Raw genomic sequence first — 14,896 nt, forward strand, 5'->3', positions numbered from 1 at the left:
TTCTCTCCTTCCACCACATGGGGGTTTCAGGGACAAAAATCAGGTTATCAAGCTTGATGAGAAGTGTTTTTATCCACTGAATCGTCTCATACGCCCTAGTATTGGGTTGTTTGTTGTTTTTTATTTATTTATTTTATTTATTTATTTATTTATTTTTTGGTCTTTTTGAGACAGGGTCTCCCTGTAGCCCTAGCTCTCCTCAGACTCACTATGTAGACCAGGCTGGCCTTGAACTCACAGGGATCCACCTGCCTCTGCCTCCCGAGTGCTGGGATCAAAGGCGTGCACCACCACGCCTGGCCTGTTTGTTGTTTTTTAAAAACAGAGTCTCACTCTGTATCCCAGGTTAGCTTTTAACTCACTATGTAGCCCAGGCTTACCTAGCATTCACAGCAATCCTCTGCCTCAGCTTCCCAAGTGCTGAGATTACACACGTGAGCCACTACTCCTGGTTCAAACTTTAATATTCTGTTAGGAAGGTGTGGTGGTTTGAATGAGAATGTCTCCCATAGGCTCTAAGTATTTGAACATTTTTGTCCCCAGTTCGTGGCACTGTTTTGGAAGGTCTTAGAAGGTGTGGCCATGCTGAAGGAAACACGTCACTGCGAGTGCTTAGAGAGTTCTTAAGCCTTGCCAGATCTCCAGTTATGCTCTGCTTCTTGTGCCCACTTGAAGATGTAGAGCTTAGCTTCTGCTCCTACTCCAAGCACCTCTGCCACCATGCCTCCAATGCCATGATGGACTCTTGCCCCTTTGGAACCATAAGCTAAATAAACTCTTCCTTTTATAAGTTCCCTTGGTTATGGTATTTCTATCTCAGCAACAGGAAAGTAATACAGAAGGAATAGCATTAATAACAGCTAATGCCGGACCTGGTGGTGCACACCTTTAATCCCAGCACTTGGGAGGCAGAGGCAGGTGGATCACTGTGAGTTTGAGGCCAGCCTGGTCTACATAGTAAGTTCCAGGCCAGCTGGGGCTACAGGGAAACCCTGTCTCAAAAAGACCAAAAAAAAAAAAAAAGCTAATATATACAGTATTTACCATGTGCCAGGCACTGCTCTAAGCCCTTTACATGTAATAACTTTTTTTTTGAGATAGTATCTTACTATGTAGCCCAGACTGACTTCAAATTCACGATCTCCTTCTTCAATTTCCTCAGTGTCAGGATTACAGAGGTGAGTAGTGTGTTCAGACACACATAGTAAGTCATGTAATCCTTATGAGATAAAACCTTTGACTTCCACTTTACAAATCAGAAAAAACTGAGGCACATACATGTTATTTATGTAAGAACATATAAGTAAATGACAGAGCCACCCTCCCCAATGTCAAGAGTCATGCTGCTCACTGGCAGAATACCCTCATTCCACATTTCTACATCTGAGCTACCTGCAGGCACTGTTCAAGTCCTGCCTCCTTACCTGACACTGAGACCTAAGTTAGCAGGAAGCTCAAGTCTTCCAACTCTCCAAGCACACACTGTCCTTTTGTTCATCTAGCTCTATTTACACCACCTTCTCATGGCACCAAACACAGTGCCATCACATAATAGATGTTTAATAAATGTATTCATTCAATCTACATAAATGTATTGACTGGCTATAATATGATAGAAACTCTCTGGCAAAGGAGATTTGGGGATAAATGACATGGTTCTAGCTGTTGACTGATTAGTACTTTCTCAAGTGTATTGCATACTTAAAAATGAAGACAGTGGGGCTGGAGGAATGACTCAGTGGTTAAGAGCATTTGTTGCTCTTGCAAAGGTCCTAGGTTCAGTTCCAGGGTTAGTGGCTAACAACCATCTGTAACTCTGGTTCCAGGGTATCTGACTCCCTCTTCTGGTCTCTGTGGGCACCATGCACATATGGAGCACTTATATACATGCAAATAAACACTCATACACATAAAATAAAATATTTTAAAAACTACTTCTGCTGGGTGTGGTGGCACACACCTTTAATCCCAGCACTTGGGAGGCAGAGGCAGGTGGATCTCTGTGAGTTCAAGGCCAGTCTGGTCTACATAGTGAGTTCCAGGACAGCTGGGGCTACAGGGAGATGTTGTCTCAAAAAGACCCCCCCCCCCAAAAAATACTTCTGAAGCCAGGCATGGTGACACATGCCTTTAATCCCAGCACTCGGGAGGCAGAGACTGGCAGATCTCTGTGAGCTCAAGGCCAGCCTGGTCTACATAGTGAGTTCAGGCCAACTGAGGCCATAGGGAGACCCTGTCTCAAAAAGATAACAAACAAAAAAAAACCCCACTACTTCTGGGCAAAGAACAAATAAAACAACTTTCCAAGGGCTGATATCAGTTCAAAAGAGGCGATGTTGGTAATAACTAATGCCAGTACTCAGAACTCTGATGTCACAATCCTGGAGATCTTTTTTAAAAATATTTTATTTAATATTTTTATTTTATGTGTATGAGTATATTGCCAGCATGTGTGTAAGTGCACCTGTGTCATGCAATCCCCAAGGAGGTCAGTAGAGGAACTGGAGTTATAGACACCAGGAAGTCAGTAGAGGAACTGGAACTGGAGTTAGCCACCATGCCGGTGCTAGGAATCAAACCTGGGTCCTCTGCAAGAGCAGTCAGTGCTCCTAACTGCTGAGCCATTTCTCCAGGCCCTATCCTGTAGTTCTTTAGTGAAGGAAAAGGACTCTCAGTGAAACAGGCTATCACCTGGACCTAGACTGGGATCAATTACCTCTCATCGGAATCAAGCCCATCCACAAAAAACTCTGACGATAACTTCTCCTGGAGGAATCGATCCCAACATTCCTTCTTGGCTTGGGCCAGGGTTCGAAGCATGTCCTTGGAAGTTACTTCCTCATTTAAACCTTTGATTCTCCTTAGTTTCTTCTCTAAAGAGAAAAGAAATGGAGTTTAACAAAGAGAACATGAACTGACATTTTAATTCTATCTAAGATGCAAAATGCTAACAGCAATCCTCTCTAACCAGGTGTGATAGCACAAGCCTATAATCCTAGCAACTGGCAGGCTGAGGCAGGAGGATCAGGAGTTCAAAGCTAGTACTGGTTATAAGTTCAAAGTCAGCTTAGGCTACATGAGACCCTATCTCAAAAATCCAACCAAACAAATTAAAAACAAAAACAATCCTTTCACTGAGTATATCGATATTTGCTCCAAAAGAGCTCATTCTAGAGGGCAAAAAATGTCCGGAATGTGCTCCTTTCCTTCATCCTGCATTGTATCAAGTAAATGCTTAACCCAGAAAAAGGAAGAGCCATAAATTCTCATAAATAAAACAATGGCATGTTTTCTTTGAAATCACAGAAGCCCAGCAGGTCTCTCTAAGGAATGCTTGTTTTCCTGGCTTGACAAGTATATTCTATCCTTTTTTTCAACTCCTTGAAAATAATGTCTCTGAGGAGTAAAGGGTTTTTCTTCTCGTTACAGTGACATGAAGTGGTTTCCAGCCCTCATGAGAAAGAATTAGTAAAAATGATGAGAGATTCTATGGTTCATTAGATGCTAAAATTGACTTGATGGGAACTCAATAAAAAAGACCTTTAGGATCTCTCTGTGTAATTAAATTCTTGATTAAAGAAAAAGAACTCCCAACATTTAAAAATGTTGCTCAATTTGTGTGGCCTGGATGTTAGAGCCTAATAAAAGCAAACATCTTATAATGCCTTTGAAAGTGTTTCATATGGCTTCTTGATGATAGATGTTTAATTACTCATCTTTGCATTTTAAATATAATTGTTGAAGGCTTCCCCTTTTAAAACATACAAGAAATGACATCACAATTATTTTCTGCACTACTTTAGTCTTCCCTTCAACTATATAACAGTCATGCATTTCTTTTTTTTAGTCTTTTTTAACTATTTTTTAATATATTTTATTATTTTTATTTTATGTGTATGCGTGTATTGCCTGCATGTAGGTAAGTGCACCCGTGTCATGCAATGCCTGTGGAGGACAGAAGAGGCTGATCCCCTGGACCTGGAGTTAGGACAGTTGTTAGCTGCCATGTAGGTGCTGGGATTCGAACCTGGGTCTTCTGCAAGAACAACCAGCATTCTTAATCACTGAGCCATCTCTCCACCCGAGTCATGCATTTCTTAATGCTTAGTCAAGGACAAATCACATAGTCTACAATGATTTCATAAGATTGTATGGACTAGCCGGGTGTGGTGGCACACACCTTCAGTCCCAGCACTCAGTAGGCAGAGGCAGGCAGATGTCTGTGAGTTCAAGGCCAGCCTGGTCTACATAGTGAGTTCCAGGACAACTGGAGCTCAGGGAGACCCTGTCTCAAGAAGACCAAAAAAAAAAAAAAAAAAAAAAAAAAAAAAAAAAAAAAGATTGTATGGATTAGTGATACCATAATACTTAGTTTGAGTAGATACATTCTACGATGTTAAATGATGAAATCACCTAACAGCACATTTCTGAGACCATGTCTCTGTTGCTAAGCAATGTGTGAGTCCACATAGGTGTTTGAGAACAATGTCCTCCAAGCAAAACAGCTGCTGTCTTCATCAGATCAGCTTCCTTCTTACAAGAAGACCATCACTAGCAGCCTGCTGACTGCTGATATTCCCTCAGAAAAAGAGAGGGTGGAGAGGGTCATTGGCCCCTCACCTAAGATTCTGGCATTCCTCCCGTACTTCCTGCCATTTGTAAGTAATTCTGCCCTAATTGCATGTGGTTGGTCTGAGGAGGTATGTGAGTATATTAGCTGGGGAAGAATGACTGAAGGCAGACTCCTCCATCTGTATGATCACGGAGAAGCTATCATCAAAGCTGCTGCTTTGGGGGTCCCCCATGCTCCTATGAATAGCCTCTCACCCAATAAACTCACTGGTTCCCCAAGGTGAACTCTGGTTTTGTCCTTGGAGCCGCATAGGAGGGGGTAGCCACTGTCTACGTCTCCCCAGGGAAGGAATTCTCCAAATAGGCAAATGATAGCTTCTGAGGGGTGAACATTGATCTCAGAACCAACAGAAATTTTAGGATAGGCAGTCTTGTTTTCATTTCTAAACCAGTCACATCAGCAAACAGCCACTGACCAAAACAATGCATACTTTAAAGTATAGGTCACCAGTAAAAGTCTACCCTAGTAAAAAGACCTACAGTTGATAAATGCTAACATCTAAGAGGTTTTATTTTCCTTAAGGATGTAAAAAGGATAACACATATCTCACATTTATCTGACTAAATTTTTAATTGTTGCTCTTATCAGTGGATTCTCTTTAATACAGGTTTATTTGGCAATAAAAACAATCTTCATATTGTCTCAAATTAGTTGCCACGGAGATAGGTACTTTGGCGACTAGAAAGGTCTTCTGGTTGTGCTGGGTTCCTGACCAGGTGTGATTTTAATAAGGCAGGCTTACAAGTACTGTTACACACTCTAAACCTGCCTGCCCAAGTCCTTACCTAGGCAATGGAAAGGTTCTTAGCTCCTACTTTCCTCAGAGAAGAAAATTTTAATTACTAGTTAGTTTTTTAAGTGATCTTAGAAAAGTCTGGTAGAGTTTTAACATTCCAAACTAATCTGCACCAATCAACATCATCACAATCTCCAAGAGTGTTTCTTGTAACCTCTGGTCACATGCCACCAACTAACCAAAGGATCTGGTTCTTTCTCAGACTGTTGCCTCTTCTCCTTATCATCATGAAGCAGATATTCTATCTACCACAAACAGAACTCTCGATCCCCTTGGCCATGACTGCAAGCCCTACTGTTCTTTGGTGGCTTACTTCCTTCCTAGTATTTCATACTAATCCTGCATCTTGTCTTCCACCTTTCCAACTGTGTTTTTCTCACAGCTTTTCTCCTCCAGTATGTCATTAATGAAATTCCTTTTGTTTTCTCATGATAGTTCTTAGCAATCACAGAAGCTTTCTCTGACTCTTCCTCCTGTCCTTCTTTCATATAGGATGGGCATGCAGCTCAGTGGTAAAGTACTTGCCTAGAAGAGGCCCTAGGTTTGATCCCCAGCACTGCAAAAAAATAAATTTAAAAACTACAGAGGATTGAAAATTTTCAAATAATAATTTCCAGATCTGGTCTTGTAACACATGGATGGGTCTCACGGATGTTCAACAACAAAAGGACACCACAAGTAAGGGAAGATGGATCAGTGGGTAAAGAGGATTGTCACCAAGCCTGACAACATGAACTCGATTCTGGAGACCCACCTTGGTGAAGGAGAGAACCAACTCCCTCAAGTTAACCTCTGACCTCCAACATGCACCATGGCGTACATACAATAAATAATAATTTTTAAAGGATACCACAAGAAGAAAATATATTTAAAGTTTTCACAAGGGGCTTGAGAGATGGCTTAGTGTTTAAGAGAACTTGCTACTCTTGGAGAGGACCTGAGTTCAGTTCCCAGCACCCACATGGAAGTTCACTACCATTTGTAACTCCAGTTCCAGAGGACTCAACATCCTTTTCTGGCTTCCTAGGCCACTGCACGCACATGGTACACATACATACACACAGGCAAACACTCATACACATTAAATAAAAATAATTTTTCTGCGGGCGGGGGGGACTTTTTGAGACAAGGTCTCCCTGTAGCCTCAGCTGGCCTGGAACTCACTATGCAGACCAGGCTGGCCTTGAGCTCACAGAGATCCACCTGCCTCTGCTGACAAGTCCTGGGATTAAAGTTGTGTGCCACCATACCCAGCAAAAGGAATATTTTTCAAGGTTTTCACCACAAAAACATTTGAGATGTGTTTATACTGATTTAAACAGTAACAATTTATGATTGAAGTAGTACATGCCACTGATCAAAATAATAAACACCTTGTATTCTTTTAAATTACCAGCAAGAGCACAGATACCTGCAGCAGATAAATGTTAGTATCTAAGGGTTTTAATTTTTCTTTAGGGACATAAATGCATAGCTCACATTTAACTAATTTTTTTTTAATAAAAGAAACAAGTTTAGCCAAGACACTGCAAAGAGAGCAGTGGGCATGGCAGTAACCAAAGACCTGTCATCTCTAAGGTTTTAGCTGTTGCCTTTGTCAACAGAGTCTCCTTGAGACAAGTTTATTTGATAATATAGTAATACTAATATATAGAACTAATATATAGAATTTTATGGTTTTATGTACCAATTTAAAAAGGCTAAGGAAAATTGAGCATGGTGCCTCATGTCTGTAATCCCAGCACTCAAGAGGTGGAAGCAGAAGGATCAACGTTCAAGGTCATCCTCAACTACATGGTAAGCCTGAGGCCAGACCTGATTGCTTGAGACTTTGTCTCAAAAAATTAAAAATAAAAAGGGTGTGGTGGGGCAAAGCATTTGCCTGGCATATCTGAGATCCTGGGCTTGATCATTAGCACAAATAAATAAATGCTACAGTTCCAAAGTCTGCCAGAGACAGAGTGTTCTCTTTTCCCTTACATAAAACCTCAATGTCTTGGGGCTGGACAGATGGCTTAGTGGTTAAGAACAGTGGTTGTTCTTAAGAAAACCCGGGGTCGAATCCCAGCACCCACATGGCAGGTTAACAACTGCCTGTAACTCCAGTCCCAGGGGATTCAACAGCCTCTTCTGACCTCCGCAGGCATTGCACGACACGGGTGCACTTACCTACATGCAGGCAATACACGCATACACATAAAATAAAAATAATAAATAAAATAAAATAAAAAGTTAAGGGGCTAGAGAGATGCCTCAGCGGTTAAGAGCACTGACTGCTCTTGCTGAGGACCAGGTTTGATTCCCAGCACCCACATGGCAGCTACGAACTGTCCTTAACTCATGCAGACAATACACTCATATACATAAAATAAAAATAATAAATAAAATATTTTTTTTAAAGTTAAAAAAACCTCAATGTCTTTCCAAATATTTGGAGTCTTTCTCTAGATACTTATACTATGATCACAGTGCAGGGCACTGAAAACATGTTCAGGAAATATTTAAAAAATTGCTAACAGGGGCTAGAGAGATGGCTCAGAGGTTAAGAGCACTGACTGCTCTTGCAGAGGACCTGGGTTCAATTCCCAGCACCCACATGGCGGCTACAAACTGTCCTTAACTCCAGTTCCAGGGGAATCCGAAGCCTTCTTCTGACCTCCGCAGCATTGCACGACATGGGTGTACTCATATACATGCAGGCAATACACTCATACACATAAAATAAAAATAAATAATTTTTTTAATTGCTAATAGGGCCAGGTGTGGTGGCATATGCCTTTAATCCCAGAACTTTCTAGGAAGAAACAGGTAGATCTCTGTGAGTTTGAGGATATTCTACATAGCAAATTCTAGGCCAACCAGAACTACATAGTAAGACCCTGTCTCAAAAAAAAAAAAAAAAAAAGGCTAACATGGCAGAATGAATCTTCTGTCAACATGTTCCCATTCCTAATAATTAATCTCCTCAATAAAAGTTTTTCAAACTCTAACATTAGAAGTCCCCATGTAGTTCCATTCCAGAACCATGAACTTTCCTATCAGAATTGCACAAAATTTAACACTCTTGAGTTATTTTAACTCAAGTGGACCACCAATTGTGAAAATGTTCTACAGTATATCATGAAATAAGACAGGAATTAGATGAAGTGGTTGAAAGCAGGAGTTGACAAAAACAGTTTTAAAGTGCAAGAAACGGGGGAGGAGTCCTTTCCTGACACATCCTCTAGAAAATAGAGACAGAGACAGAAAAAACTTACCTAGAGATGCTAAATACACCTCTGAATCGTGCAAGGGAGCCCAGGGCTTTACAGCTGGTTGGACAGCAGAGTCTGTTGCCTCCCTATGGCCCTCACCTTCAGGATGAGAATCCATAAAGGAGTCCGAGAAGACATTGTTGGCAACATCTTCTTGGGCAGGGCTTGGCAGACAAGAACAGATTTCAGCCCAGAGATCTCGGCCAGATTTTGTGGCTGTAGAATCAAGGCTCTCAAACATTTTCATTTGGAATCTGAGCTGGAAGACAGAAGTTCAGGTGAGTAAGAACTAGCTTTAAGGATACAGCATTAGAGCTGGCCATGGTGGCACACACTTTGATCCCAGCACTTGGGAGGCAGAGGCAGGTGGACCTCTGTGAGTTTGAGGCCAGTCTGCTCTACATAGCAAGTTCCAGGCCAGCTACAGGGAGATCTGGTTGTGTGGCTCATGCTGGTAGGATATGCTGAAGAAGCAGAGGCAGAAGGATCATAAGTTTGAGGCCAGCCTGGGCTATACATGCTGGGCACAGTGGTACACACCTTTAATCCCAGCACTAGCAAGGCAGAGGCAGGTGGATCTCTGTGAGATCAAAGCCAGTCTATATATCAAGTTCCAGGCCAGCTATGGCTATAGGGAGATCTTGCCTCAAAAATAAAGAAAGAAAGAAAAAGAATACAGTATTGGACTAAGCGTGATGGCACATACCTTTGATCTCAATACTTGGAAGGTAGAAGCAGGCAGAGCTCTGAGTTTGAGGTCAGCCTGGTCTATGTAGCAAGATCTAGAACAGCCAGGGCTGCTTAGTGAAAATCTATGTAAAAGAGAAAATAGTATAGTATAAATGTGCAGTAGTCATATATTTGTTTACCCCTTGAGGAAAGGTAACAGGTTTTTAAGAGGTTTCTTTTCATAAATTTTAAATTTTCCTCTATTAGATTGGGTATGGTAGCACACACCTTAATCCCAGAACTTGTGAAGCAGAAGCAGGTGGATCTCTGTGACATCACATCAAGGCCAGCCTGGTCTACATGGCAAGTCCCAGGCAAGAGAGAACTACAGGGAGGCTCTGTCTCCAAAAAAAAAAAAAAAACCCAAGAAAAACAAAAAAATGTCCTCTATCAGATTCAAGTTACAGATAAAGACAAAAGGGCAACTGAGGGGCTAGAGAGATGGCTCAGCGGTTAAGAGCACTGGCTACTCTTCCAGAATACCAGGGTTTGGTTCCCAGCATCCACATGATGGCTAACAACCATCCAAAACTCCAGTTTCAGGAGATCTGACATCCTCTTCTGACCTCTGTGGGCACTGCATGCATTGTGCACTTACATGCAGGCCAAACACTAATACGTATAAATAAATAAGTAAAAAAAAAATTTAAATAAAAAGTAAAAATTTTAAGAAAGGCATTGTACTCAATTGTCTTCATAATGAGGTTATTCTTTGACAATGGAATTTTAGAAGCCCAGACACAATAGCCCAGATAAACATTGTACAAAAGAGTCCAGTTGCCAAACAGACAATATAACAGCGGACTAGCAAGATAATTCAGTAAGTAAAGGTACTTGCTACTAAGCCTGATGATCTGAGTTTAATCCCTGGAACCACACGGTAGGAGAAAAACAACTCCTGCAGGTTGTCCTATGACCTCCACACACATGCTGTGGCATATCCCTTCAAATAAATAAATAATATAAATAAATAAATAAATAAATAATAAATAAAAGTTTTTAAAGTAAAAAAAGAATAGAACAGTGATGCCAGGTATGGTGGCTTATGCCTGTAATCTGAGGACTTGGGAGACTGAGGCGAGAATACAAGCCAGTGAGCTGGTTCAATGGGTAAATGCTCTTTCTGCCAAGTCTGTTGACCTAGGTTCACTCTCTGGGAACCACATGGTGGAAAGAGAGACCTGACTCCTGAAAGTTGTCCTCTAACCTTCATACCTGCACTGTGGCACATATTGCCCTCCCCCTAATGTAAATAAATAAATGTAAATTTGTTTTTGTTTTGGGGACAGGGTCTTCCTGTAGCCCCAGATGGCCTGGAACTCACTATGTAGACCAGAGATCCACATAAATATAATTTTTAAAAAATTTTTATTTATTATTTTTATGTGTATGCATGTATTGCCTGCATGTAGGTAAGTGCACCTGTGTTGTGCAATGCCTGAGGAGGACAGAAGAGGCTGTCGGATCCCCTGGAACTGGAGTTACAGACAGCTGTTAGCTGCCATGTGGGTGCTGGGATTCCAACCCAGGTCTTCTTCAGAAACAGTGCTGCCAGACATGGTGGTGCACACCTTTAGTCCCAGCACTCAGGAGGCAGAGGCAGGTAGATCTCTGTGAGTTCAAGGGCAGCCTGGTCTACATAGTGAGTTCCAGGCTAGCTGGGGCTATAGGGAGACCCTGTCTCAAAAAGACAAAAAAAAAAAAAAAAGAAGTAAACAGTGCTTACCAGAGGTCAAGGGAAAAATGAAAGGTTTTGGAGACAGATGGTGGTTATGATGGTTGTAAAACAATGTAAATGACACTGAACAATACACAAATAGTTGAAAAGATAAAGTTTACATATATGTACATATATATGTACACACACACAGCACACACATATATATATATATTAACAGTACTGGGGTTTGAACCTAGGGAGCAATGCATATGAGATAAGCAAGTGTTCTACACTAAACACTTTTCTGAATCATGCAAGGGAGCCTAGGGCTTTACTGTTGGCTGATCAGCAGTCTGCTGCCTCCTATGGTCTTCACTTACAGGATGAAAATCCACAAAGGAGTCTGAGAAGCTATAGCGCAGGCCTACATTTTCCATATTTTAACAAACACATTTTCAGTGTGCACAACTAGCTAGCTGCACTTTTCTCTAAAGACCTCCAAAATGCAGCTGCTCTATCATCAGTCAATTAAACTCTGTCTTCAATAGGGCAGACTGAAGTCTTGCAATATGAAGACAATAAAACATGGTAAAAAGTGTCTGTCAAAGAGTCCTAGCCAGGGTGTGGTAGCACACACCTTTAGTCCCAGCACTCAGGAGGCAGAGCCAGGTGAAGCTCTGTGAGTTCCAGGCCAGCTGGGGCCACAGGGAGACCCTGTATCAAAAAAAAAAAAAAAAAAAAAAAAAAAAAAAAAGTCCTATCATGAAACAAGGGCCTCATAATCACTACACGTGGCAGCTGGGCTATATAATTCAAGTTCCTTTTTTTCAGATTATAACTTACTTTTTATCACTTTAAATTTGTTTTGTTTTTTTTTTCAAGTTTTTTGTTACTACTTTATTTGCACATATTTATGGGGTACCTTGTGATGATTCAATAAATACATGCAATGTGTAGTTATCAAATTTGGGTAGTTAGCACTTAATACAAACACTGAAAGAGAGGCATTTTCATCGATTTACAGATGTATAATCTGTAACTGTGTAAATCGATTTACAGATGTGTAAATTACAGGTATGGTGGAGCACACGTAGAATGTCAGCACTCAGGAGGCTGAGGCAGAAAGATTGTGAGTTCCAGGTACTGTTGAGGAAGAAGGAAGAGGGAGGGGAGGAGGAGGAAGAGGGAAGAAACAACAGGATAAGAAGAGTGGTTTGCTCAAAGCAAACTGGTACATGATGTATTCTTCCAAAATCCTTATTTTTACCGGGCACCAACACTCTGCCTATTGGGAAATATAATGAAAGCAACCCAAGAAGAGATGATGGGGAAAGGGCTATGCGCAGAGTCCACCTAGATAACCACCTAGATTTACAGGATAGGTCAACACCTTCTTGTAAGAAGAGGCTTTACAGATCAGGAAAGCTGGCTAGGGCACGGTCTGAAAAATTCCAGCAGACAAGTCCAGCCCAAGGGCCCAGCGCAAGGGCCCATGGTAAGAGAGATAGCTATGCCACGGCGGGGTAGGGACCTCCCACCCCCATCAGTCCTCTGAACGCCCTCCAAAGCCTGCCTTCGCCGCTGGCCAGCATGCCTCTGACCCAACGCTTCCAGAACCCTGCAGGAAACCGTGTCCAGACCCCAGGCCCTCAGTCACTCCGGCCTCAAGGATTGACTGGTCTCCATGAACCAGGTCCTTGGTACCCTCAGCTGTGTTCTGGGCTCAGGCCAGGGCAGGAGAAAGACAACGCTGGCATCTCGGGCCCTCCTCACCTGGCGCAGTCGCCTGCCCGGCAGTCCTCAAACGACCGACTCAGGTCTGTTGCTGGCAGTAAGGAAGACGCAGGGAAGGCGGAGCCTCCGAGTGACGGAGCTTAGGAGCTCTCCAATGACTGGTCAACTTCGTGACGTTATGTGAGTTTATTGGTCGAGGGGAGCTAGCAAAGCCCCTGGGGGAGGGGGAGGCGGTGGGCGGGACTAACGGTTGCCGGGAAACGGTGGAATAGCGTCCTGTGCGTTGTCCCCTAACCTCTAAAGGATGGGGTTGATTCTTTGTATCTGAGAGTTCCAACCCTCCATCCCCAGCTCCGATAGGAAAGCCCAGTTTTCTAGGCTTCTCTTGGTCTCCAGAGATCTTCCCGTTTTCTAAAGCCCCCCTGAAAAGGTGCGGGCCTAGCCTATAAACCTCGGTGGTCAGGAAAGCTAGCCCTAGGCTCTGTGCGCAGCCCTTGCGCTGTTTTCAGTATATTTCCCAAACAGACCATTGCGTAAAAATATAGATCTGGGTACACTACGTCGTCTATCAATGATCCCCCAGGCAATTCTCTAAATCTTTGTTGCCTTCACCCCTTGTTTACCGAAATGAGTGTGAGTGACAGGAGATCCGTGCCCCATTCACCGAGTTTCGATTCCCAGCACCCACATGGCAGCTAACAAACGTCCATAACTCCTGTTCCAGGGGATCCAACGCCCTCGCCACACATGTAGGCAATACACTCATACACATAAAATAAAAATAAAGTATTTTTAAAATTTATTTATTTATTTATTTGGTTTTTTTGAGACCCTGTCTCAAAAAAGGACCGACAAAAAAAAAAAAAAAAAAAGATTCTAAGTTCCTATTGTGCTATAGGCGTTGTAAGTGTGAATTCAGAACATACAAAGAGTAGAGGCCCTACAAGGGGATCCACCTGGAAGGCAAACAATAGCGCCAAAATGTTCTGGGGGATGACTGTAGTGTGGCCAGAGCTTATAAAAAAGAGACTGTGTATGTGTCAGAAACACTTTTTTATAACACTTTCAATAGACAGGTGTGGTGCACTGCCTGTAACCCCAGCAACTCTGGAGGCGGAGACAGGAGGATCTTGAGTTCAAAGCCAGCCAGAGCTATATTATGAGTTCCAGATCAGCCTGAACTTCATGGCAAGATCCTTTCTCAAAAATAGATGACAGATAGATAGATAGATAGATAGATAGATAGATAGATAGATAGATGATAGATAGAGATAGATAGATGATAGATAGATAGATAGATAGATAGATAGATAGATAGATAGATAGATAGATAGATGGCTGGCTGGCTCAGTAGTTGAGAGTGCTAACGTCTCTTTTCTAGGGGATCCACATGGCATGGCTCACAACTGCCTATAACTCCAGCTCCAGAGGATATAGCATTCTCTTTTGGCATCCATGGGCACCTGCACACAAGAGGCAAACACATAGACACACACAGATACACAACACACACACACACACACACACACACACACACATGCACACACCTGAATAAAAATAAAATCTCTTTTTTTTTGGTCTTTTTTGAGACAGGGTCTCAAAAAAGGGAGGCAGAGGCAGGCGGATCTCTATGAGTTCAAGGCCAGCTGGTATACATAGCGAGTTCTAGGTCAGCTGGGGCTACAGGGAGACCCTGTCTCAAAAGACCAAAAAAAAAAAAAAAAAGACCAGAAGGGATATTTGGTAAGAACTAGGGAGCCAGAGATCAGACTAAGAAATAAACTGGGGCATCAGCATAGGGCTGCTTACTGAGATGGGAGACTGGAAGGACTGGAGCAGAGAGGAGGCAGGAGAGACCAATACAGTAGAGAAGGGACAGGATACAGGCGTGCCATAGACTCGCTTGTATAGAACTACACAGAGTTCATCTAGCAGCAGTTTGCCTTAAAGCACAGGCTGATTTTTGCTGGGCTCAGGGAGGATGATCAAAGGAAACACCAGACTGAACAGCACAAGAGCCAGGAACCGGGAACAATGAAGTAACCTTCCTCCACATGTAGTCACACAGTGGGACACAGTGCATACTCAAC

General features: G+C 42.4%; 1 protein-coding gene across 4 annotated transcripts in view; it reads right to left on the reverse strand.

Moving 5' to 3' along the window:
* The window catches only part of Ccdc32 (coiled-coil domain containing 32), a 19,611-nt gene extending 6,677 nt beyond the window's left edge, over positions 1-12,934 (reverse strand). The window contains exons 1-4 of one of the 4 annotated variants that reach the window (XM_008846763.2): positions 12,846-12,914; positions 9,390-9,495; positions 8,687-8,942; positions 2,717-2,873 (exon numbers count right to left, since the gene is read on the reverse strand). In XM_008846763.2, the coding sequence (XP_008844985.1) occupies positions 2,717-2,873; positions 8,687-8,930 (401 nt within the window). In that variant the 5' untranslated portion in view covers positions 8,931-8,942; positions 9,390-9,495; positions 12,846-12,914. Of the gene's footprint in view, positions 1-2,716; positions 2,874-8,686; positions 8,943-9,389; positions 9,496-12,845 lie in introns of all 4 variants that reach the window. The other 3 variants (XM_008846765.3, XM_008846761.3, XM_008846764.2) reach the window with 3 other exon arrangements.
* Between the last annotated feature and the right edge of the window lie 1,962 nt (positions 12,935-14,896).

The sequence above is a fragment of the Nannospalax galili genome, unplaced genomic scaffold (assembly GCF_000622305.1).
Source record: "Nannospalax galili isolate Female #2095 unplaced genomic scaffold, S.galili_v1.0 scaffold342, whole genome shotgun sequence".
NCBI classification, from domain to species: Eukaryota; Metazoa; Chordata; class Mammalia; order Rodentia; family Spalacidae; genus Nannospalax; species Nannospalax galili.